The sequence below is a fragment of the Crocodylus siamensis genome, chromosome 15 (genome assembly GCF_052110815.1).
Source record: "Crocodylus siamensis isolate JL-2025a chromosome 15, ASM5211081v1, whole genome shotgun sequence".
NCBI classification, from domain to species: Eukaryota; Metazoa; Chordata; order Crocodylia; family Crocodylidae; genus Crocodylus; species Crocodylus siamensis.
In genome coordinates, this window is record NC_143409.1 from 1,065,776 (window position 1) to 1,090,693 (window position 24,918).

General features: G+C 51.6%; 1 protein-coding gene across 4 annotated transcripts in view; it reads right to left on the reverse strand.

Annotated features, from left to right (window-relative positions):
- The window catches only part of FRMD5 (FERM domain containing 5), a 251,992-nt gene that overhangs the window by 20,752 nt on the left and 206,322 nt on the right, over positions 1 to 24,918 (reverse strand). For all 4 annotated transcript variants that reach the window (XM_090028529.1, XM_090028527.1, XM_090028528.1 and 1 more), the window contains exons 5-7: positions 14,858 to 14,955; positions 6,835 to 6,958; positions 5,365 to 5,452 (exon numbers count right to left, since the gene is read on the reverse strand). In XM_090028529.1, the coding sequence (XP_089884655.1) occupies positions 5,365 to 5,452; positions 6,835 to 6,958; positions 14,858 to 14,955 (310 nt within the window). The remainder of the gene's footprint in view (positions 1 to 5,364; positions 5,453 to 6,834; positions 6,959 to 14,857; positions 14,956 to 24,918) is intronic.

Sequence of the window (24,918 nt, forward strand, 5' to 3'; positions counted from 1 at the left end):
CTGCAACAGCTGCGGCCTGAGGAAGAGGAGAGATTTCCATACATCTCCACAGTGACCGGCTGTCTTTGTGAGCAGAGAAAGCACTGCTGCAAAGCACACGCGTCTTGCCAGGCCAAGCCATGAGCACCTGCTGCAGCTAGCCATTTGGAGGTGCAAAGACAGTTTACACCAGCTTTTACTTTCTGATCCAGGGGCTGTGAATCGCTTCTCCCGGCTGCTTGCTCTGCATTGGCCTGGCTGCCTGCTGTCACCCAAGGACCATTTTGGCAGCCACAGAGTGACGTGATGGGAGTTAGGGATGTCAATCTGTGACTGCTGTGATGAAGAAGAGAAGGGAACAGTGGTGGTCAGGGACTCCCAGGACTTGGCAGGGAGAAGAGAGAGAGTTGACTGGCTTCCTTGACAAGGGGGCAGAGCACAGCAAAGAATGAGAGCAGTCGGCAACTCTGGAGAAGTGCAAATGAACTCAGAAAACAAGACGTAGGGAATCGCCCAAAGTTGCTGCAAGAATGAGCTGGAAAGATCCCAGAGCCAAAGGGATTTGGATCCACTGGAGATCTGAGCTGAAGACAACAAAAGGAAAGTGAACCAAGACCAATGCAAGGTGCTAAAGGTAGTCCCAAGTCAGTCTCCACACACGGTGTTACTGCGCAGTAAGGCATCTACACGTGCGTTACTGTGCAGTAACTAATCAGGCATAAATTTGATACCTGCATGATGCTTGCTTTCCTCCAGCTAGCTCAGCCAGTGACTGCAGGGGGCTGTGCTGTGGCGGCTGCCATGCAGACCCTTCCCCTGAAGAAGTACTTGGGTCTCAGGCATGTTTGCCCTGTGCTGCTGCATCTTCAGGGCTATTGCAACTCTGCTGCCTAGATTTGGGCCAGTGCTTCTCAGCCAGGGTGCCTTGAGGTCCTGCATGATGCAGGTATCAAATTTAAGCCCAAGCCGGCCTAAGTCACCATAGCTACTGTGCAGTATGGGTGTGCATGTGTAGACATGAGCCTGTACTGCACCGTAATTTAGGTTACTGCACAGTAAGTGTGCACGTGTAGATGCACCTACTGGCTTGGATATCACACAGATGATTCAGAAGCAACAGAAAAATACCCTGTGTTCCTCTCGTTAGGTATCTGAGATACCTTCAGGGGGGAGAAATTACCTACCCAGGCCATAACGGTTCTCAAAACTGTCAAATACAAACTTGATGCATGAAGGATACAGCCAGGGCAAACACAACACAAGCCAGCACTAATCAATGTGTCCTAAACGTGCACATCCACAACCGCAACCCTCCCACCCCCCCAGAGCACAGCATATTGGGCTGTAAATACAAAAAAATCCACATTTTTTTATTATGTTGTAATTCAGTATCGTTTCAGGGCCTGAATGACTTAGAAGCCTAAGCACCATCCATTTTTACTGGGATTTAGGCTCCTTAGTCACTGAAACCCTTAAAAAAAAGTCCTTTCCCTTCCCTCCTTTGTTCAGTGCCCAAAGTATTCTGGCCAGGTAGGAAGGGAGCTGGGGAAAATGTCCTACAAAAGGCATTTTTTTGCTAACGAACCCATTCAGAAGCAAGCCAACAAAAATTACGATGAAACCATGGAAAATGGTAGCGAAGCGTCTAAGCCACATTAACAGAAATTAAATGTAGCATTGTCGAAAAACTGCATTCAATATGAACTGCGCCATCTGTGATTTAGCACGGCTCTGACGGGAGAAGCATCTCAGGGCAGCTCAGGACGACAAATGCTTTTGCTCAGCACAGTCCCATTTTACTGTGGCTCTGATTCACGTGGAGCGTTTAATATAGCAATATACATTCAGGGAAGAGGAAGGTATCAGCCGCGTGGAATATTCCTTCCAGACGTATTTATTGCGCTGAACCAAGGCAGGATTCATGGGTCACTGGGAACTGAGCTGGGTCACAAAGAGTATTTTATTTTCTTGGATTATCATTTTGCAGGAGAGAGATTATTTTCACAGCTGGGCTCTTTCATATTTCATCCCTGCCACCCCCGACTTCTACAGATAATGAAAAAGGAAACTTCAGAAAGGCAGCTTAGCTGACCGCTCGTGGGGACCTGTCTGCCTCTTAAATAGAGCCCCCAATGAATATTTCACACTTTTCCGTGGGGCTTGGTAAAAATGAAGTGATTTATGTTTTAAAGTCGACTTTTCTTCTATCATCATCTATCGACTCCCGGATTTAACTGACGCACACATATAGAGAAGTGAATTTCCCTCTTGATTCAATCACTCAGCCAAAGTGCTCACAAACAGGTCACTTTGCATGTGAAGCTGTGTGCTAGCCCAGCCCTCTCTTGCACACATCACACGTGTCCACACGCACGTGCCCACAAAGTGAGGAAAGCCGTGCGAAGAGAATGGCCGTACTCCACGGAAAACTTTCCATGGGAAAATCTCAATCTGCCATCGGAGCTCCTTGCTGCTGCAACCTCTGCTCATAAAAGCAGCCTGACTTGTGCTACACACCCTGGCAACCAGTCACACTCAGCGACAGGCTCTGAGACCCGTGCATGCACGTGCGCACACATACGCTCACACGCACTCTCACGATGCTCTCCCCCACAGTTATTACTATTGTTATTTAGATTTGCACCCTGCCCTGCCTAGAAAGCCTCAGACTGGCTTCTGATAAAAGACAAACCACCCCCAAGATACGAAGCACCAATAGGTTCCCTAAGCAACCCCCCAAATGTGAACCCACAGCCTGCTCTCTCCTGTCACTCAAGAGAACAAACCCTCAGGCCCCTCCTGACCCTTTAAGGGACCAAAGGTGCAAAATAAACTGCTAATGAAATACAGCATCACGGCCTCACGGCTCATCTGCCCTGCGGGAATGGGAAGCTCTGGGCTCTGATGCTGCGCAGGGGAAGGATGCGTGGAAGTCTAGCTGGCCATGTCCTGAGCAGGAGGGACTAGATGGCATCTCCAGGTCCTTTCCAGACTGATTTCCTCTTATTTGAAATGTCAGAGGGACAGAACGGGGTCACTAAACCGTGCAATGGGTCCGGTCACTACACCGTGCAATGGGCATGCACCAGGTTGTGCAATGGGCCAGTCACCAGACGGTGCAATGGGTCCGGTCACCAGACTGGTCAAGGGGTCCGGTCAAAATTTGCTGTAAACCTTGTACCTCAAAGCACAGCTTTCCTGAGGATACTACAGAGAGAAGCGGTGTCCCCAGCTAGAGAGAGGCAATGGGCTGGGGCTGAGAAGGGAAGGATATCAGTGTCTTGGAAGGAGGAGTCCTAGGGAGATGGAGCCATGCAAGAGAGAGCGCCCTGCCTCTCCCCTTCCCTCGGGAAGCCTCAGGGCAGAGGCCAAGACCGAAGGCGCCAGGTGGATGGATGCCAGGTTGGAGGGGACATGGCAGCCAGGCTGTGGAGAGCAATGAGAGGAGGCAAAGCAAGTGAGAACAGGGCAGGGCCTTGCTTCTGGAAGGGAAATCCAGAATGAAGGTCCCCAACGGAGACAGGTTAAGACCCAGACAAAGGGACACGAGCTGCCCCAGAGCCCCGGGATCCCTGGCAGCGCTGACTCCAGGCCAGGCTGGCAAGGACAGCGAGCGAGCAGGCCGGCAAGGTTCAGGACCCTCCCATGTGCCCCCTCCCGGGTCCCACCGGGACTTCCCTGATGCCAGAGCGTCTGTGCAAAGCCGCTCAGGTTTGATGAATTTGCAAACCTCCAATGGGAAAACGTTTGAATAGGATGTCTCCCCAGAGCTCGACGCATCCTATCCATCACTCGCAGAACGACGTCTCGCCGGGTTGATAAACTGGAGGTAGTTGTTAACCCAAGGGAAAAAAACCAGCCCTTCTCGCTTTGAAACAAAGGGATGATTTTCTCACGGTAAAAGGGAAAGCATCCTTCCTCCGCGGCTGACGCGCCATCCATCAACCCGCTCTGGCTGTCTCACAAAGCGAACCCGAACCTGCACAAGCTGGCTGCCGGGAGCCTCATCATCCCTTGCAGATAATACAAGCGCGTCTTCTCCTTCCGTCGGCAGCTGTTCAGACCGCGTAGCGGTGGAAATACCAGTCTGCTCCCATTTAATTGTATCCGAATGATCCCCGGCTCTCGCTGCTCCCGGGGCAGCTTGCTCCAGATTCTCCCTGCCTGGCAGGAGTCTAGAAGCTAAGGGCGGTAATCTTTATTTATTACACTTTATTGGTCTTGCTGTTTCCATCTCCCTGAGCAGGAAAATTTGTATGGATGTTGGCCAGGACATTACCCACGTGAACTCTATTTAGCTAACGAGATACAACAGCAACTCTCTTAATGCCTGCTCTCTCCTTGCATGCTGGTGGCCCGCAGGAAGGCGCCTTGAACACTCCCCGACGTTCGGCATCCAGCGATCAAGGTCATGGACTTTAACAGGCTCCCCGTGGTGGCCGCAGCCCCCGTGATGGGAACTGGGGGCAGAAGAGGGGAGAACGCCTCTGGAGAGGGCATGGGAGACCGAGGGCGAGGGGAGTCGGAGGGGTCGAGTGTCGTGGGGAAGTGCCAGGGCTGATCCGTGTCCGGCTAGGTCAACACCGGAGTCTGGCAAACTAAGAAAACCGAACCAACAAAGCAACCTGTTCCCCCTGCCCCTGCACCGTCCACCCCCTGCTCTGGTCTCGCTCCGTACAAGCACTGGTGGCTTCACAAATCCAAAACAGAGCTCAAAAAACAAAGGACTGAGCCAGCAGCTGGGGCTGGCGGCTCCTCGCACGCGCAAACACGCGTGCAAACCGTCCAGAGGCTGGGGAAATTCCCTTGCAGAATCCCAGATGGCCACAGAGTAGAGACTTGCTTCATTAAAAGATGCTCGGCCTGTTCTCCACGCCCCATCCACGTCTGTACAATGCTCTCGTAAGTGAGGACGTGACAGCCCCATGCAATGACTTACAGTTTCCTCGTCAATCAAAAGCATTTTGGGAAAAAAACTAGGGAGAGATGGGCACTTAGCCCTGTGTCAGGATGATTAATGCCTGTCCGGCTCTCTGCTGACCTTGTCGGCACCTCCCAAATACGCATTGCTGCAGAAGGTGATTGCACACGGTCTTTACACGTGCCTTCACTTCAATGGACTCTCCTCTCATGGCCTTCAAGCTTCCTGCGGCTGAACTGCAGAATGGTTTCCCGGAAAAACTTCTATCGCTATTTATAATCCAAACCAAGGGGCCGCTCCTCGGGTGCACACCGTGCGGAGCACATCCTCACCGGGCCGACACGCGCCACCCAGTACGACGGGGCAGCGGATGACAAGTGACTGCCCTTGGACCCGATCAACGTGACCTGCTTTGAGACTGGCTGGAAACCTGATGCCAGAACAGCTTTCAGGGAAGGCCTTACCTTGCACGGGTGCGGGTCAACCCCGTAGGTCTCCAGCGTCTGGGCTTTTCGCAAGAAGTTTAACTCTGAAGTAGCTGGCGTCTGACCGCTGCAAGAAAGGAAAAGGCTGTGAGCGTCTCCATCAGCAGTGCCATGCGTCCACTTGGGCAGATTTCTTGCATGGTGATAAGCACCGTCAATTAGGATCTTATGTCTGCCCTTCCCGACCTGCCGGAGAAGAGGGTTTAGCAACACGGCAGAGGAACGGGAGAGAGGGGCACCTGCCAGATTCGGGGCTGACCTGAATACACGCAGCTCAGGCTGGGAAGGGCTCTGCGCACAGCATCCCATTTTATGGGTTTCCGGCATCTTTAAATCATATCACATCAAAGGACATCAAAGGACAAAGCCTGCGACCGTGTGCCCGATGGCTTAAAAACAAGTACACAACTCGCTCCTAGGAGAACGGGACAGCTGCTGAAAGCAGCCACAATTCATTATCTCCGGACCCTGGCCTGTCCAAACCTCCTCGCAGGAGTGCTGGACGATGAGCGCTGCTACCTCGGTTTGCAGAGCCCGCGGTCCCGGAGCCTCATCTCCCCAGGGAGCTCGCAAGCTGCATCGCCTGGCTCCCCGTCGCGCGGCTTTCCACACAGGCTGCACGCCGAACGGACGGGGGGCTGCCACGTGTCGTGAACGAGGACACGGCTTGTATAATGGCCCTGCCATACTACAATCAGGATATCTTTCTCTTCTAGGGTGCCTCTCATCTCACACCAGGATGGGAATAATAGTCCCTCCAGGGTGGCACGTGATGGCAGACTATATTTACCCAGGGAGAAATCCGTTTACTGCCGCTGCCCGGTTGGAGAGCATCCTGGATGTTTAATCAAGGCTTAAATTGGGTTGACTTGGAGACTCAGCAAAAACCAGAAGCTGCTCCAGGACTGGCCGATAGCCAGCAAGGAGATATTAATATTGCATTTGCACCGGCTGCCCAAGCCCCACGTCTCTGCTGCAAACTAATGACATCCCACCATTGGGAAATGATATCCCCAGCCCTCCACTGAGACCCCTCTAAGCCCGGTCTTTAATGACTACAAAATGCCAGGACCTCATTTTTAAATCTCATCTTAAAGACGACAGAAGGATAAGAAAATAAGCTGGATCAAGAAGACTAGGGTTTTTATTTTTTTTTCTGATTACCCGCCTATCGAAGTACTTTTTGGTAGTTTTTCTTGGGAAGTTTGTAAATCTCTACTTTCTTCCTTTTAAATGTGAAAAACGCTACCAACAGCCCTCGTCCCCGTGCTCCGGATCTAGCGGGTGCGCCACGGCACTGAGACACTCACCTCATTACGCAGAAACCTCGTTTTGAAAACCCGGGAGAGAAGTGGAAATAAAATAAAGAGGAGACGGGTAATTTTGGCACGAATCAATACAGGTGACCCCTCGAACAGCGCTGCCCGTTACACCGCGGAAGAAAGTTACCTCAATTCTGTTTTGTGGATCTCTGCGATTTTCCTTTCCAGCTTTTCTGAATGTTTCGGGAAAAACTGGAACTTGGAGCTGTAGCCTTCTGGGTGCTTCCCAGGGTCGTAATCCCCAATCTCCGCTGGGAAAAGGCAAGAGAAGATCCACGATGAAATAATAACGTTCCCACACTTGAAATTATATCACTTCTGGAGATATTATTATAGTTCACACGGCAAAACGCTGCAATGTTACGACTCCAGCTGCAAGGGCAAGAAGCATGCCTGCAGCCCAAACCGAGTCCCTGCTGCCGCGGGCGGTGGGGCACGTCCCAGTCTCGTTCCTAGGAGATGATTGCCCACGTCACAAAAAACACCGACAGGGAGGTCAATAAATGAACGGGCACAAAGAATGAATGAACCCACCATTTCTGGCCAGAGCTAAGGTCTGGAGGATTGTGGCAGCCAGGATGGTCGAGGAAACAGGCAAGAGGGAAGGGTTTTGGGTGGGAACTTTTCCTGGGCCACCTGTATAGTTGGAACAAACTTTTGGGCACAAAGAAGGGCACTCTGTAGAGCTGGAACATCTCTTCCAGCTACACAGTTGGGCCAATAAAATATCCCACCCCGAAGGTCTTGCTCCTCGCGTATTCTCCTGGTGAGGCAGGCAGAGAAAACTGATGCCCATTCTTAACGGACAGGGGAAAAAATGGAAGAAAAAAGATCATCAATGAATTTCACGCTTTCTGCTTGTGAATCGTTTTGGGCAGGTGGTCGCCGCCTCTGACTTATTACTGCTTCGAAGTCACTTGCTACGAGCCGTTCGTGGCCCGCAGCCCCGGGAAGCAGGGAGCGTTCACGGTGAGAGGCCGCGCGGCTCCTGTCTGCACGGGCAAAAGGTTTCCCGTGCAAAACCTCAGCGTTGGAAATCCAGCAGCCCTTCCTGGGAGATTTCCGAAGCATTCATTTAACACTCGCTATTTAGGGGAAGAGCGTGGCTGGATCAGTGCTTGAAAAGGAAACCGAGAAAGGTGCGGACACAAAGGAGGAGAATTTAAACGCACGCTGGTTTTTTTCTACAGTGTTCACCCACCTGCACTGCCCCGACTGGCTTTAGGACAAAACAGAGGTGCTGCCTGCCTCTGACAGTCACTCCAGCTGCAACAAAAGCATTACCCCGAATAAAACTGGCATCTGCCACCATTTTGCCTGCCGAAAACTTCTCTGAAGATGCCAGAGTACTTTCCTGGGCTCGGACGGCTTCTGCTGCTCCTCCACGTTAAACAGGATAAAGCAATGAAAGACGCCTCCCTCGACTACTCGCGAAAGCGATGCTAATGTCACCCACAGGCGCGACTGGTCACTGCGGTCTAAAACCGAACTCACAGCACATCGCCATCACATGTGACACCCCCAAAAGAAATAAAGCCGCTTCAAATATTTTGGGGGAAAAGAAGATGTCTTCACACTCAACAGCTGCGCTGGTGCTCGCGTGGAAAATATACGGCCATTAATCAACAGGACCTACAAATTGCCACTGGCAGAAATGGCCCTTTGCTTTTTTTTCCTAAAATGATCTGGCTGGAAATGAATGATGATGATTCCTCCTGCGTGAATAACCCAGGGAGGGCCTTTCTTGCAGGAGAGGGTTTCCACATGGGCATTTCGCCATATTGCCCCAAACGGAGGGTCACGGTTTGATCCCCCTTGTGCAAATACTGCTCCCAAATGCTGCAGATCCCCCTGGCCCCGCTGGCAGGGCTGGTTTGGTGGCAGCTCAAGGTGCAGCGAGGGATGTTGAGGTTGGATATTAGGAAAAGCTCTCTCACCAGGAGGGTGATGACCAGGAGGGTGATGAAGCACTGAAACAGGTCACCCCAAGAGGCGGAGGACTCTCCATCCTTGGAGGTAATTAAGACCCGGCTAGACAAAGCCTTGTCTGGGATGCTCTACTGGGCTGGTCCTCCTTGGAGCAGGGGGTTGAACTGGATGTGACCTCCTGAGGTCCCTTCAACCCTGACACCACATGGGAGTCTCCAGGTCCTGACCAGTTCAATGGTCACGAATCTCCCAAGCAAACCCGAGAGAAGCAGAGCTGACAACACTGCTCCATGGCGAGGCGCATCTCCAGGGCTCCGATGTGAAACGTGGCTGCCACAACTGTTTTGCACCGAGACTCGGAGTTTTTCCAAGCTGGGATTTAAAGCACAACTCCGAACCTGCCCCGTCCCGCGGCCGGAAACGTCCTAAGAGCTCGAGGTGTTTGCAGACATAGACGTGACTCCTTTCACCTCCTTCCCCCCGTGCAAAGGTGCTTCCCCTTGCATCTTCCATTGCTCTCTGGGAATGAGCCAGCAAGTAAACCTGAACTTCACTCGAGCTGCAGCCAGGGGAGGGGAACATGATGGCACAACGGGCCTCTGACGGCTGAGTGCGGCAGTATTCGCGCTCCTGCCACGTGCTTTTTAGCTACGTATTGGCTCCTCATGATTGATAACAGCGCTGCCTCTGCAGCCTCTCCCTGCTGAGATGGAAGAACATGCCTCACTTCACTTCCCACGGTTGAGGGCCCTAGGTGCTATGGTCGTTTGCCTGTTTCCTGCTTGAAAAGCTAAAAGGCGGGGACGTACATCAATACTTTGTAACTAATTAACGAACGCGCTTCAAACCTCGCCTAGAGTGAACAAGGCGTGCATAGGTATCGTTAGTGCTGCTCTGAAATAACCTGGAAATGCTTTGGAACCGGGACTGCTCCAACACCGTCGGTGTGCAGCGCGCCACAGGAGTGTCTGCACGCCTAAACCAACAATAAAAGCATGCTGTCAAGCTTGCCAAGTCAAGTCGAGCTGGGATAAATCAGTCACCTTCGTCCAGTCCCATGGGTACCATAACACATGCAGCAAAGGGGCAGGGTTGAGACTGAACAGACTGCCTCCATTTGGGCAGGTCTCAACTGCCAAGTGCTTGCCTTGGTGCACAAGTCCTGCCTTTTTACTGCCCGCCCCGGCGGCAGGTAAGCCTGTAGGCTTGCAAAGACATGAACTGCAACCACAGAAATTCCCTCCCGGGGCATCCTCTGGACCCCGCCAGGGCTCCTCCAAGAAGAGCTCTGCCATTAGAGCCCACGGACTCACTGGCAGCAGCAGTAGGCTGTCATCCTTCATGTAGATCAGCAGTGGAGGAGGCAGAGACATGCTTTGCCAATGGGTTTTACCAGCTCTGGCAGCAGAGGAATGGCAGGTCTCAGGGGGTCTGCATTTCCATATCAGGCTCTGGGGACATTGGATCTACAGCCCCTTCCCCCCTCAAAACATCTGCCCTGTGCCATCCAGCCTGTTCCCATCACAGTCCTGACCCATCCCTCTTCCCTCCAGCTCCTTTTACGAGTCCCACTCTGATGCCAACTCAGTCCCAGGCCTCACTTCAGAGGCTGCTCATCCCGGTGCCTGTCTCCTTACCCAGCTAGATGCACCCTCCTCTTTTGGGCTAGATGTCTCCGAGTCCCAGTCCCCACTCTGCTCCCTTTATGATCGGTCTCTGCCCCATTGCCTCTTTGTTCTTCCCCAGTCCAGCGTTTGTCCTTTCTGCTTAGGATTTTTTTTTCCCACCCTCCTCAGACAACAGCAGGGGAATGGAGGGCCCAGGAGAGGCAGGTTTCCTGCTCTCCGGCTCCATGCTGGCCCGGGAGTGAGCAGCCACTCCAAGGAGAACACGCTCTGCCCTCCTCGTGGGATGGTGGGGAGGGTGCCGACACCGCCTGGTCAATGCTAAGCGCTGCGATAGGTCAAGCGTGCTCGGTAAGGAGAGAATTGAAGCAACCGCTGGTGAGCGTGAGCCAGCTGCACTTTTACAAGGGCTTTATCAGTCGGCCCAGCCAGTGGCAAAAGGCTATGTGTGCATGGCAAAAGGCACCTTGCACACACTGAGGCCGCCCCTTGCTAGATTTGAGGCTGAAGAGGAAGGAGAACCCAGAATGTTTTAACACTGGCCAGACAACACGTGTGCTTCCTGCCTCATTCTTGCAGCCAGCGGGACATCTCCACGGGACATTTACTGCAGAGTTGACTCATTAGCTCCACAGTAAAATGTCACCATCTGCACGTGCAGTGCTATTAGGGTGGAGTAAATTAATTAACTCTGCCATGGGATAGTACTGCCTGACACAAGTACTACCCTACGGCAGAGTTATTTACTTTGCCACAATGTACGTGTAGACAGTGATGGGGTGGGCTGGGGCACAAGACTGCTTGCCAGCTAGCCCCACACTGGAGCACCCTCATACCCCAGCCAGCCTCTCCGCAGCACGTTGGGCCGGGTTGGAGCAGCCCTGGGCTGGCAGGATGAGTCCCAGGCCCCATGTCAGCCAGGGCTGCTCTGACCTGGCTCCACACGCTAGAGTCCTCGGTGCACCTGCAAATGCACAGCCTGGAAGCAATAAACTCCGGTGCAAACTCCGCTAGAGTTTATTCAGCTGCATTAACTGCATATGTAGACACAGCTAGTTTTAGCTCAAGTATAACCTCAGACAGGCCCCTGGGGTCAGGGGCTCGGAGCAGGCAGGCCAGCCTGGGCTAAAGACCTCCGCAGCCCCCCTGCAGTCAGCCCAGGTAACAAACCCTGCCCCGTGTTAGGAACAGCGAGCGTCTTGCCTGCCTGCCCAGGCTTATTTCTGTCTAGCCATTGGTTTATTTCGGTGCTATCTGCTCTGCCCACAACCCCTGGGTGAAGCATCGGCTTTTGGTTGGCCTCTTTCCATGTGCTGCACTTACACAGATTCATTTACACGCCAGAGGAGAGCTGTGTTGGTATCGCAGGTGAACGTATGGAGGCTGAATTCAATTGTGCCTTCATTTATCCATGTCTGTGCAGGCCGGCACCCTTGCCTGGATTCTTCTCCCGGAGCCGCACATGGTAAAGCTCGGGATAAAAAACTAAAACCCCCCGAGTGACTGAGTCTGGAGGAGTGAGGTGGTCAAGGTACATTCTTTGGGCAACTAAATACCTTGGAAAGTCTGGCCCTGATGTGAACAAAGGGGACTGGGGCCCCTCCACACCCACGTTATTGTCTGAAAATGCTGCTTATGTTCTTACATCAGTTAGGCCCATTTCCATGGAGGGAATGTAGGCACCAGTTTCTACTTAAGCAACCAACTCCCACTGATTGCAATGGGAGTTAGGTGGTTATTCGAGGACCTAACTACTACTGTGGATCTGGGCTTTGGATGCTTGAGAAGCATTCACCCTTTGGCTCATTCCTGGAAGGAGACTCAGGGCATGGCTGGCTGACACTGGAGGTCTCACAAGGGCATTAAAAGGCCTTTGCACTGAAAGACAAGGTTCTTTGGGTGAATCTGATGCCTTTCATTAGACTGACTTCAATAGCTGGGGAAAAAAATGTTTAGCAAGCATTCAGGTTTCGAAAACTTGCTAAAAAATTATTTTTCCAACTGTTTAAATTGGTCTAAAGAAACACATCAGATTCACTCAAAGAACCTTGTCTGCCTGCAACTACAACCTCCACCCCTTTGCACCGCAATGCACCCACTCCTTCTCCTCTGTGGTGCTGCTGCTTTGTGCGCCCCTCTGTCAGATGAAATCAGAGCTCATGGTAGAGGGGATATCTTTTATTAGACCAACTAGCTGTTTGAAAAAAAAATATTTATTTGCAAGCTTTTGGACACAGGCATCTTTCTTCAGGCACAGAAGAAATGATTGCAAATCTGGTGCTTTCTGTGACACCCGTGGGGGTGTCAGGGCAAGGGTGGTTATTGTCGCTAGCACAAGATCAGGGCAGAGGAACGAGCAGAGTCCCTGCCCCACCGAATGCAACGTGCCTGATCCAGGCTCATCTACGACTGGCTGGCAAAAGGTTTCCATGCTGGGGAGCTCTGGGGGAAGGTAGGCGTTTGCAGGAGACCAAGCTGATGTGCGTTATAAAGGAACAGACTCTGTTTTCCTTGTCCTGCCTTAAACCCCCCCGGAAGGGCGTGCGGTGCAGGAAGGACAGGGCTTTGTCACCAGGCTCATTAAGACGCTGCGCTTGCCTGCATGGGGCAGACAGAGAGCAGGAGGTGGGAGCCACGTGTCCCTTAATGCACTTGGCTGTGGCACAAAACGATGATTTCATCTGTGCTCCAGTAAAATGTAAAGCCCCATAAATCAGGTGCTGCTTCAGCAAGGCTCCCTCCCAGAGGTGGGCAAAGTCTTGGGCTGGGGCAGAAAGCCGTGCAGTATGAATTATGGCTTTGGAGGTGAAAAGAGATCTCACTTTGAATGCTAAGTGAAGCTGCTCCAAACCTGTTTCATATGCCCGCTGTGCTTAGTGGCATCTACTCTCATTGCTGGAACAGGCCGTTAGCTCGCTCTCAGCTTCTGCATAACACGGGCCACAAAGTTTCATCCAGCCACCCCTGCACTGAGCCTCATCATTCGGGTTTGACTGACCTACGTCTTCCAGAAAACCAGCTCCTCTCAAGCTGAAGAGAGGGGTCTTTTGCCCCACTTGTAGTTGCAAGAAACACAAACGGTACAAACACAGTCACGTTTCTACCGTAACGGCGCGCCTCTTCCAAAACCAGTCGGCATCTTGTGCTGTGATGGGAGGGCAGCTGGAGGAAGAGGAGAAGGCGACACCGAGGATGGTAAACGAGGACTGGACCGGCCAGCCCAGATCCAAGGGCCCTGTCACACCATCAGATGAAAACTGGATAGAAACCAGCTGCAGAGTTGTTGCACGTTTTCAAGCAATAACTTCATTGGCTCCTTTTACAGCTGGATAGTCATATTTATCATCTGATAATGACTCTGCATGTGTGGCTGGTTTAAATTGATTATGCAATTAACCCGTTCATTGTGGGCTAATCGCTTTGCACGTGTGGCCAGTCTAAATTTACTGCGCTTTTAACCAGTTAATGGCCTAATATACGTAACGTGTAGCCGGAGCCTAAGACTCCAGTTCAACAGGTGACAAGAGGTCAGAGCAACTAGCTCAAAAGCACCAGTTATCACACACTAGTACAACCATCTTGGCCAGGCGCACTGACACATGCCTGGACGCGGGTTTCTGAGATACCCCAGGCTGCGGCTGGACTTCTGCGGGAAGCCTCCGCCTGAGAGAGCGCCTTGTATTTGGCTTCTGTCTCTGATCACCTGGAAAGCTTCTTTCAAATTGATATTGAGTCGCCTGCTGCTACAATCCTTATCTGCCCATCGCAGGAAACCGCTTCGGCTCCAGGAAATTCCCGTATCGTATTTATGGAGGATGGGTGCTTTCAAGGTTATTGCATGCGTCTCAGATATCACGGCTTCTCGGGGTCGCTGCCCTTCCTCCCTCTGTCCAACAGCTTGTGACAGCAGTGCAGGGAAAACACCACCTGCCTGGTGGGCAACGGCGATTTTGTAAAGTGCTTGGAGATCCTCAGATGAAAGCCAATAGACTAGTGGTTCTCAACCTCTTTAGACAGGAGTAGATGCTGGGCACCCCTTGCAAAATGCCAGCTCTTAGTTTCCAATCTTTCGTTGACTACAGAAAGCTACCAGAGCAACTCCTGCTGCTGCAGAGACTGCAGCAGCCAGAAAGGGTTTACCATTATGCCTTCCTGTTTGCAAACTCTGGGTTTACTCGTGAATCATGTTTGCAGACCTTGCAGAGCTAGCACTGCGATGCACCCTTGAAAGGATCGTAAGGCACTGCAGGATGCCACAGCCCACCCGCCATCCCCAGTTGAGAATCACTGCACTAGACAAGCACAAGTCTCCAGACCCTCTCTGTTCAACCCGAGGGACATGGCCGACCTGACTCCAGGCACGACGACTTTGCAGGAGAGGATGGGAGAGTATCTGCATCTGGTGCAGGTTAGATCACAGCATCACTTCCCAGGCTATTTCAGCCCAGGCTGGTATGACACAGGTACAATCTTGAAACATGAGCCCTGCATTGGGTAGATGATACTCGTATTCAAGGTGCAGTGATCTGTTGTAAGTGAAATAATGTAATCAGTACTTAGCATGAAAAGCAAATTTATCTTGTCAAAAAGCATTACCTTGAAGGATATAGGCGGCTAACAAAGCAGCATCCGATGTCTTGCAGAGAAGGCGGCCATGGTAGAGATCTCTTTTGATCTGCAGGAAGACCAAGTACCTGAGGAGAGAGGCAGGAGGAGCCCTGAATTAGAGATCAGCTGAAATGGTTTAAAAGGTGCAATTCCAACATAGAAAAACTGAATTAAGACGATTCCTCTTCAAACATCCCAGTTAGGAGACAGTGCATCTGCTGTGACTTAGTCAAGTGCTAATTAACATGCAGTCCCCAATTAGAGACCGTTCTCAGTGCTTCCCTGCCATGCACATGCCACTCTTCAATTCCCCAGGAGAGGGGTATGGAGAAGAGAAGACCCATGAAAGGTCAGGGAGCTCCTCAAGGAAAATGCCTACTTGTTGCTTGGGTCCTGACTACCACAACAATTAAAAACCGGGGACACCGGCAGACAGGGAGAAAAGGCTGCACATTTCACAGGAACTCTGCAGGGACCCTTCTCCATTGGCATGGATGTGGAAAGCGGGGAGCATTGATATCACTGTATAAATGCTTCTCCTGCCACTGTTTGGCTGCTGCATTTCTGGTGGCAGCTCACCAGCTTCAGTGGAGATGCCTGCTACCGGGCTCACCGGGCTCTGGAGAAGGCTCGCACAGCGGTGAAGTGCACGAGGGCTTGCCATACTCCTGTGTTTGGCTGCAAGAAGGTCACGGTGCCCTGAGGTTATGACTGCCACAGACTGGTGGGGACCAGACTTCAACACCAAGCCAAAGGCCAGAACCTGCTTTGAGAGCAATGATAGGATAGAAAAGGAACCAGTCTAGGTCCATCGGAGCCAACCTATTTTACATGCCTGCTGCACGAGTCATATATTCATTGGACCATTAACTCGATCACGCTGAACTTGTGCATAACACGGGCTGCAAAGCTTCATCCAGCTCCCTTGCACCCAGCCTAATCGGCCAGCTTTGACCGACCTACGACTTCCAGAAAAGCAGCTGCTCTCAAGCTGAAGAGGTCAAGAGATGGGACTTTTGCCCACTTGTAGTTGCAAGAACTATGCAAGGTGCAAAAGCTCCTCCAAACTGACCAGTGCTAATGCTCATCTCCTAGAGAGTCGTAGGGACGTTGGGTGGGAAGGGACTTCACAGGGTCACCCCTAGTCCAGCCCCCCGCTCAACTGGACTAAACCGCCCCAGCCAAGTGTCTGTCCAACCTGAACTTGACAACTTCCAAGGATGGAAATTCCCCAGTTTCCTGAAGCAACTTCCCTGTTCCCATGCTTGACCAGAAAGCTCCTCCTCATCTCCAACCCCAGCTTTCCCCCTCTGCACCTTGAAGCCATTGCTCCGAGTCCTTTCTCCTACAGCCACAGAGAAAACCCCATCTCCATCCTCTCGATCATCACCCTTAATGTGATCAAATACTGGCCCCGCTCTTCTCTCCCCAGACTCAACAGGCCCAGTGTTTTCAGCCTTTCTTCACCAGTCATGATTCCCAAGCCACTGATTATTTTTGTTGCTCTCCCCGGGACTCTTTCCAAACTGTCCGCATCCTTCTCAAAGTGCCCAAAGTGCCCAAAGTGCCCAAAACTAGGCACAGCGCTGCCCCCCGTCTGTATTTGGGTATGCAATTATTCAAGGGCACCGCACTTGTCCTTGTTAAGCTGACCTGGTTGACTGTGGACCATTTTTCCATCCTGGCCTCTTCACGTTGACGGGCTAAATGATGTGTTGTGTATGATGGGGAGAAATAACTGCGTGGCACTGAAATCCTAATGTTTAACATTTATTGACTGGTGCCATCAAAGCTCCCAGGTCCCCAGTCAGAGGAGCTGTTCTGATCTTAAATTTTCTGAGCTTTCAATGTGCCCTTGAATCCACCCTTCATACAACATCTATTTTAGGAGAATTTCCTCTTCCCTGCACATGTGGGCAAGTGGCTGTTAGCGCCCTGAGAAGCATACAGAGCCTAGCATGCTTTCGCCTATTCCTTCAGCATCCATCATTAACTGAGAATGAAGCCAACGTCCTTAAAAGCAAGCTGTCTCCTATGCTTGCCTGTCAACAGGTATTTTTTTCATGGCTTTAATAAATCAAAGCAGTAAAAACGATAAACAAAATATGACTGGAAATGACAGGATCCTAATACACTTAAAATAAGTACCGGTTTGGGCTGAGCGCTGATGGCACGCTGCATTGGGGGCGACAATTTGATGTCAAACACAGCTCATGTAATTAAGGAGCAAATTGTAAATTGGCATGCTTGGAAATACGTTTAAATAATCAAACCTCCATTCTGCAGCATCTCAGCCGTGCTTGATTTCTTGAGTTCACATTTCTGACACTGTGAGCTTCATCATTTCACTGATAAACAGACATGAATTTTGAGAGACATCCAGCCAGCGTTACACACTCTGATCTCTGGTGTCGCCAAGGGCAGAGCACAGCATTCAAGCCCCAAGGTCTGCTCTGAGCTTTCAGGACCAGTTGCCCGCATGCATTTTATCGGCAGATGTCTTACCAGTAGGGAAAGTTAGTTAGTCGTGGTAGTCTGAAGCCGGGCGGAAGGCAGGGCAGATTGGCACGTTATAGACTAACTAATCAGAGATGTGTAGCATAAGCTTTCGTAAGCAGGATGCTGAGCAGAAAGCAGTGATTAGAGTAGAAAGGGCAGGAGAGGAGGTGGAGAAGCAGAGGGCACGGCTGAGAGAGGCAAGGTGGGTAGGAGAGAGAAAACCAAGCAGGTAACCCACTGAGGGACACAGGCCTTATAAAAGCTAATCCAGGGAACGGGTGAGAATCCCTCGTCTCCGTCTAGACCAGACTTAACGCAGTCCGGGTCTGTGGATGATTTCCTGTTCCTCTATTTCCACTTCAAGTTCATTTTTAAAGTTTGGTTTTCTCCAAACAGCCACCCTGAGGTCAGCCGCAGGGCTGCCTGTCTCCCCGATATTGGTGTCAAATGGGTGTGCGTTCGCTCTTCCACGCAGGCAGCTCTGCCTGTCCAGAGGGGCTCTGGAGCAGGTGATGGTCTGCAGGGTATTAGAAGATGCACAAGTAAATGAAGCCACATCCCTTGGTCCAGGGATGATGTGGATGGTGTCGATGAGGAGGCACAGTGGGGTCCGGAGCAAGGTCTTCCCCCTCTCCATCCAACCAGCCCTGGGAGACTACTGCCAGCTGATTCACTCATAGTTTCTAGGGTTTATAGTTTCATAGTTTCTAGGGTCGGAAGGGACCTGAGCAGATCATCTAGTCCGACTCCTTGGACCCCAGCATGAAAGTCTGCCGTGGCCGTATCACCACTGCACCGTATCGGAAACCAGTGGCCGCTACAGCTGCCTCCACGCCAGCCGCTCTCATCCGAGGCACCTTCTTGCAGCCCCTTCACAGCATCAGATAAAGCAAACTGCTGCTTATGAAAGCTTACGGCACGCAGTTCTGATTTAGTTAGTCTGTAAGGTGCAAATCTACCCTGCTTTCTGCCTTACAATAAGTAGGAACCAGCACCCAGCAGCTAATTATCCCTTGTCTTTCCTACCTAGATCAATGCCCTGTTCCAGATGTTGTGCTGAGCTCTGCTTCCCCTGTGCGCATGCTCCTGGTAGGCGGTGGGGGATCACGTCACCCATGTTTTCTAGGTGCTTGTCAGACATATTTAATTTCCAGGTCTACCTAAAAGTGCAAAGCAATATCGACAGGCCATTCCTTGCAATCCTCAGTGTGATCATACCCCCTGGTAGCACCGGGATCCAGGATTTTCCAGTAGGAAGGGCTAATGCAGAGGAGATGAACACCAGGGAGTGGGAGCCCCAGATCCACAGGTATCAAACAATTAATGGAGAAAAATCTGGCAGGGTCAGCACAGGCGGAGGTGGAGGCCCGCTGTACTAAAGGTTTCAGCCAAGCGATGCTGGTGAGAGCTCTTGGGTAGAGAAGAACAAGATGTGATCTCTTCTGTGACCAAGGCCCAGGCACAAAAATAGAGCCGGACTGCCAGGTCACTGCCATGTATTTAGCCCGATCCCTCACTAAGCCAGAACTGCATCAGGCCTCAGTGCAGCACATGCAAAATCCCGACTCCCTCCATCCACCGGCTCCAGAAGCAGCCAAGTGCTTCTGGGATTTAAAAGATGATCGGTGCTACCTATCAGCTCATCACGCAGCAGGGGGAAGGGCTCTGTGGGCTCATCTACATGTTCATTAATGTGCGTTAGGTCATGCATGTTACATTTAGTACCTCCCTTGTGTGGTACTATAAAAATGTGCATCAGCCTATTTTAATGCACATTAACTAAACAAAAAGTTTTTTGTGATGTTTTAATGCGCATTAAAATAGGCTAACATGCATTAAAGCACATGTGTAGACGTGCCCTGTTTGAGTGAGCTCATCCGGCCTAATATTGTATCCACGCAAGCACAAACTACGTGGATGCCATGGGTGGATGCTGTGGCGGCCAGCAGGGGGCGCTCCTAGGTTGAGCCACCCACCTCCCTGCGCCCAACCACCTTCCAGGCTCCGAGTGCCTCCCTAGAGGTGCCTCATGTCCGGCTGACCCCCTCCTGGAGCACACTTGCTAGCATGGGGGTAACATCGGTGCCATCACCCCAAGAAGGGACTGTCTCGGCCCTGTGTCCTTGGGGAAACACAGGCCTAAGAGTCCTACAGGTACTCGACCCAGTACAGGCACTTGGGGCACTTCCCCAAGTCAGGGGGCAAAAAGTAAAGTCCCCCTTAGTCTGCAGACCTAAGGGGTCTCTTAGGTATAATTTAGACCCACCCCTCAAGAAGTCTCCCACACCAGTCACAAAGGAGAACTGTATTGGTTACAGGGGTAGGGTGAAAGTAGGGTACAAGATTGAGCAATATCCTAGAAATCCTAAAGAGCAAACAGTCGGGCTGAGGTAGCCTTTTGATCACGCGTCTGAGTTGCTGCCAGCTAGAGATCTACCCAGATCTCGAGTAGCTGACTCGCAAGCATCTTCCAAACCCCGGCGAAGTTTCCCTTTGGAGTCAGGCCGTATCTAGCTCATGAGTTTTGGGGGAGAAAGCCAGTTTCAGATGGTAAAGCTCCTCTGAGTCCCCCGCATGGCTGCTGCCCCCTCCTCCTGGGCAGTCCTAACTTATATAGCCCCTGTGACCTCATTCACCTGGTCCAGTGGAGGCCAGCTCCGGTTGGCTGTTGGCCAACCAATCTGAAATACATCACCAGTTGCCGGGCAGACTCCAGCCCACCAGGTAGAAACCCCCCACCCAGGTAGCTGATACCAGTCCTGTAGGCAGAGGGAGCAGGTTCCCCCTCCGCTCAGGACTGGAGCCAGCTCAGGTTACCTAAAGAGAGAGGCTGAGGGTGTGCCTCCTCTGCTGGGCCCATCCTAATCAAATGGTCACAGCCAGAGATTTTAATCACAATGTCACAGGGCAGAGATTTTGGGGAGAAACCAAGGTGGCTTTCTGCCACACTTCCCCCCCTCCCCTTTTAAAAGCTTGGATCTGTAGCTTTACAGAGGTATGGAGACAAGCATGCTAGATTGGAGGCGTCGCCTTTCACCCCTAAAGAGAAATTACACACCACATAATACTGATCCTACCAATAAAACATATAAAACATAATAGCATATTCAGGACCTTCCCCACCAGAGTGCTCTCCAGCAGGTCTGAGTCCATCCAACCCCCTACCCAGAGTAGGGAGGCTTCTTGTCTGACCCCTCACGATTAAGCAACAGCTGATCCGCAATTTCAGCGGCCTCATGGATGGTTTTGGGGCCCCTGTCCTTGACTAGGGTTTTAATCTCCCTTGGACAGCAGTGGTAAAATTGGTGCAGCGCCATGAGATGGAGCAGTTTCTCTCTATTGTCAGCCTTGGCTCCGTCTGTCCATTTAAGGAGAGCATCCCACACCAGGGCCACAAAATCAGCCATTGACTTCTGAGGTTGTGGGCGGATATTCTGCAATTTTTCCTGGAAATAATCCGGTCCTAACTGGAACCTTGAAGACACGGCCTGTTTAAAGGCATCATAGTCATCAGCTGCATCCGAGGGCAGGCTGTTCAGGACCACCGCCATGTCGCCTTCCACCAGAACAGCCATGTGCATCATGAACTTTTCCTCAGACACCTTCCACTGTTGGGCTTGCTTTTCGAAGATGCTGAGGAACACGTCAGGATCGTCTCCGACTCGGTAGCGAGAGAAGGCTGGGGAATTCGGTTTGGGCTGCAGACGGAGTACCTCTAGTTCGTGCTCATGCTTGAGCCTTGTCTCTTGGGCCTCTGCCTCGCGCTGTGCTGTCCTCTCCGCCAGCTCCATCTTTTTCACTTCCAGCTCCATCCTTTTCAACTCCAGCTCATACTTGCACTTGCTCTCTCGCTCCCACTCTTCAGCTTCTAGCCACATTTGGTACCTCCAGCACTCCTCCATAGGGGATGATCCCTCAGTGGGCTGTGGAGCTGGTGTCCGGTGCTGTGATTCTGGGGAGGACTCAAAAGTTGGTGTGCGTGAAGGCTGCTCTGGGGCTGAGTCAGTGTCGCTCAGGAGTTTAATCAGCTTTTCCTTCTTTAGCCCTTTCTTCACATGAAGGCCTCTCTCTTTCGCCCGTTCTTTTAGTTTGGGCACGGTCATTTGGACGTACTGGTCTGCCATCCTACACTATCCAGTTGACCCAATGCCAAATTAGAAAATGTTTGCTCAAGGGACTTCAGTGACTCTATTACTCTTCCCAAATTACGCCTGTAAAACAGCAGGGTATTCGGATCCCACTTCTCCACCATGTGTGGTGGGCCAGTAGGGGGCTCTCCTAGGTTGAGCTGCCCACCTCCCTGCGCCCGACCACCTTCCAGGCTCTGAAAGCCTCCCTAGGGGAGCCTCACGTCTGGCCAACCCCCTTCCTGGAGCACATTCGCTAGCATGGGGGTAACGTAGCTGCCACCACCCTGAGAAGGGACTGTCTCAGCCCAGTGTCCTTGGGGAAACACAGGCCTAATAGTCTGACGGGTACTCGACTCAGTACAGGCACTTGGGGCACTTCCCCAAGTCAGGGGGCAAAAAGTAAAGTCCCCCTTAGTCTGCAGACCTAAGGGATCTCTTTGGCATAATTTAGACCCACACCTCAAGAAGTCTCCCACACCAGTCACAAAGGAGAACTGTATTGGTTACAGGGGTAGGGTGAAAGTAGGGTACAAGATTGAGCAATATCCTAGAAATCCTAAAGAGCAAACAGTCGGGCTGAGGTAGCTTCTTGATCACACGTCTGAGTTACTGCCAGCTAGAGATCTACCCAGATCTCAAGTAGCTTCCTCACATGCATCTTCCAAAGCCCGGTGAAGTTTCCCTTTGGAGTCAGGCCGTATCTAGCTCGTGAGTTTCGGGGGAGAGAGCCAGTTTCAGATGGTAAAGCTCCTCTGAGTCCCCCGCATGGCCGCTGCCCCCTCCTCCTGGGCAGTCCTAACTTTTATAGCCCCTGTGACCTCATTCACCTGGTCCAGTGGAGGCCAGCTCCGGTTGGCTGTTGGCCAACCAATCTGAAATACATCACCAGTTGCCGGGCAGACTCCAGTCCATCAGGTAGAAACCCCCCACCCAGGTAGCTGATACCAGTCCTGTAGGCAGAGGGAGCAGGTCCCCCCCCCCCCCCCGCTCAGGACTGGAGCCAGCTCAGGTTACCTAAAGAGAGAGGCTGAGGGTGTGCCTCCTCTGCTGGGCCCATCCTAATCAAATGGTCACAGCACAGAGACTTTAATCACAATGTCACAGGGCAGAGATTTTGGGGAGAAACCAAGGTGGCTTCCTGCCACAGATGCAGCCTGACCCAGGACGGATCGCAGAGTTTCCCTCCCCGGAAAGAGAAGAGTACAAGCAGCAAAGTTGAGGGCAGAGAGATAAAGGGCCTAATGCCAAAACAAGGGGGAAACCTGGAGCTGAGCATCAGCAGCAATGGGAGAGGCAGAAAAGAGGCAGAACAAGACCAGAGCCTTTTTGAATGAAAACGCTGTCCCTGCACCAGGGATAGAGGCATCCAGCTCCTGAACGTCCCTCCAGATCCCACCCAGACTTGCTCCTCAGACGGGCATCCCACCAGCCCTGAGATACCCGTGCAGCAGGAGGGAAAGCCTGTCAGCTTCAGCTCCTCTTGTGAGCTGCAGAAGAGGGGCTCCAGAGGAGCCAAGCACAATGACCGAGCAAAGATTTGGCTATGCCCAGACCAGTGATTCGCAACCCGGGGGTGCCACACACTGTTAGGCGTGCTGATGCGATTCCCAGGATAAACCCAGAGATTGGAAATAGGAAGCCAGAGAGTGAAAAGCATCCACCCTGCTGTGGGTTTTGAGTTCTTTGCAGCAGAAGAACCGCTCTATTATCTTTATACATTAAATTAAAGGGCTGACATTTTCCAAGGGGTGCCTGGAGTCTACCCAGGGGTGCCCTGAATCTATCAAGGGATGCCTTGAATCCTAAAAGACCGAGACCCGCTGGCCTAGACAACACCTATGGATGAGGCACAAACTGCACAAATGCAACTTCCCTATAAAGAGGTATCAAAGACGAGCCTGGCAGGTCCTTCCTGGACTTGAGGATTTCTACCACCACAGCTCAGCCATTCCTGCTGGCACTTCTGCTGTCTTTAGTCAGGATCTCCTAAAGCCAATTTAACTCTAAACTGAATGGAGCTTTTTCTCTTCCCTGCCAATTAACCAACACCTTAAAGTCGGTATTCCCCCTTCGCAACGTATTTCATTCTTTCTGATGTGGTGAATGCTGACAAAATGGTGGTTGGCCTCTATCCCAGCATAGACTCACAGACTAGGAGGGTTGAAGGGAGCTCAGGAAGTCACATCTAGCCCAACCTCCTGCTCCAAGCGGGACCAGCCCCACCTGCATCATCCCAGCCAGGGCTTGGTCTATCAGGGGCTTAAAAGCTTGCCAGGATGGAGGCTCCCCCACCTCTCCGGGCAGCCTGTCCCACTGCTTCACCACCCTCCTAGTGAAAAAGATTTCCCTAATATCCAACCTCAACTTCCCTTGCTGCAGCGTGAGCCCATTGCTCCTTGTCCTGTCACCTGTCCCCACTGAGACCAGCCCAGCTCCGTCCACTTTGCAGCCCCCTGCGTGGAGGTGAAGGCTGCTATGCAATCCCCCTTGGTCTGCAAACTAAGTAAACCCACTTCCCTCAGCCTCTCCTCATCAGTCACGTGCCCCAGCCCCTGAACCATTTTCACTGCCCTCCGCCGGACTCCTCCACTTCACTTCCATTAAAAGCTCGGCTTCATTTGAATTCTTCTGTTTTCAAGAAAATGGATCTCACTGGGACACAAGAAATGGGGGAAGAGAGACAGCTTTCCACAGCTGGAAATGGCAGATATGCGATGCAGAGGGAAAACTGCCACTGAAATATGCAGTCACATTATCTTGGAATAGTCCAGGGACTTTCTGGCTGTAGACCTGAAGTAATGCGAAGTGCTGCTGTCTTTTTCTTCCTGCTCTATGTTTGCAACAGACCTGTCTTTGATGACCCCCATCGATCATGTTTCCACCCTCGAGAAGTCTAAAGCTGAATTGTTTTTTCCAGTTTCCTTATTATACTTGAGAGCTGCAGATGTTTCACTAATCTCTGGATTATAGAAAAGACATATAATTAGCATATTGTATGCATGGTTTAATGCCCGCATAATAGCAATTGCTATTCAGACGGATGTCATTGGCCATTTCACATTTAAATTAAGGCCTAATCACTGCATGGTTAACATATCATCTGCAAACCAAATGCATGTCTTTTCTGAAAAACAAGGAGGCTCGTCGGTCTGGCAGTTACGGCCCAACATTACTTCGGCTCTTTCCTGGCATGCTTGAAATGTGAAAGCAAATCACAATTGGGGAAGTTGACTCCAGGGCATGTTCTGGTAGCAGCAGAAAAGCTGGCGTCCTGGACCTAAAGTTATAGTAAAATAGGCTCTGTTTGTGACTGACTGGTTTTGTTTTAATCTGCTGGTACCTAGGCTAGCTAGCAGGCAGAGGAGAGCTGGCCACAGCCAGTGTCTTAACTTTCCTAGACTTTTAGATAAGGACTCAAGT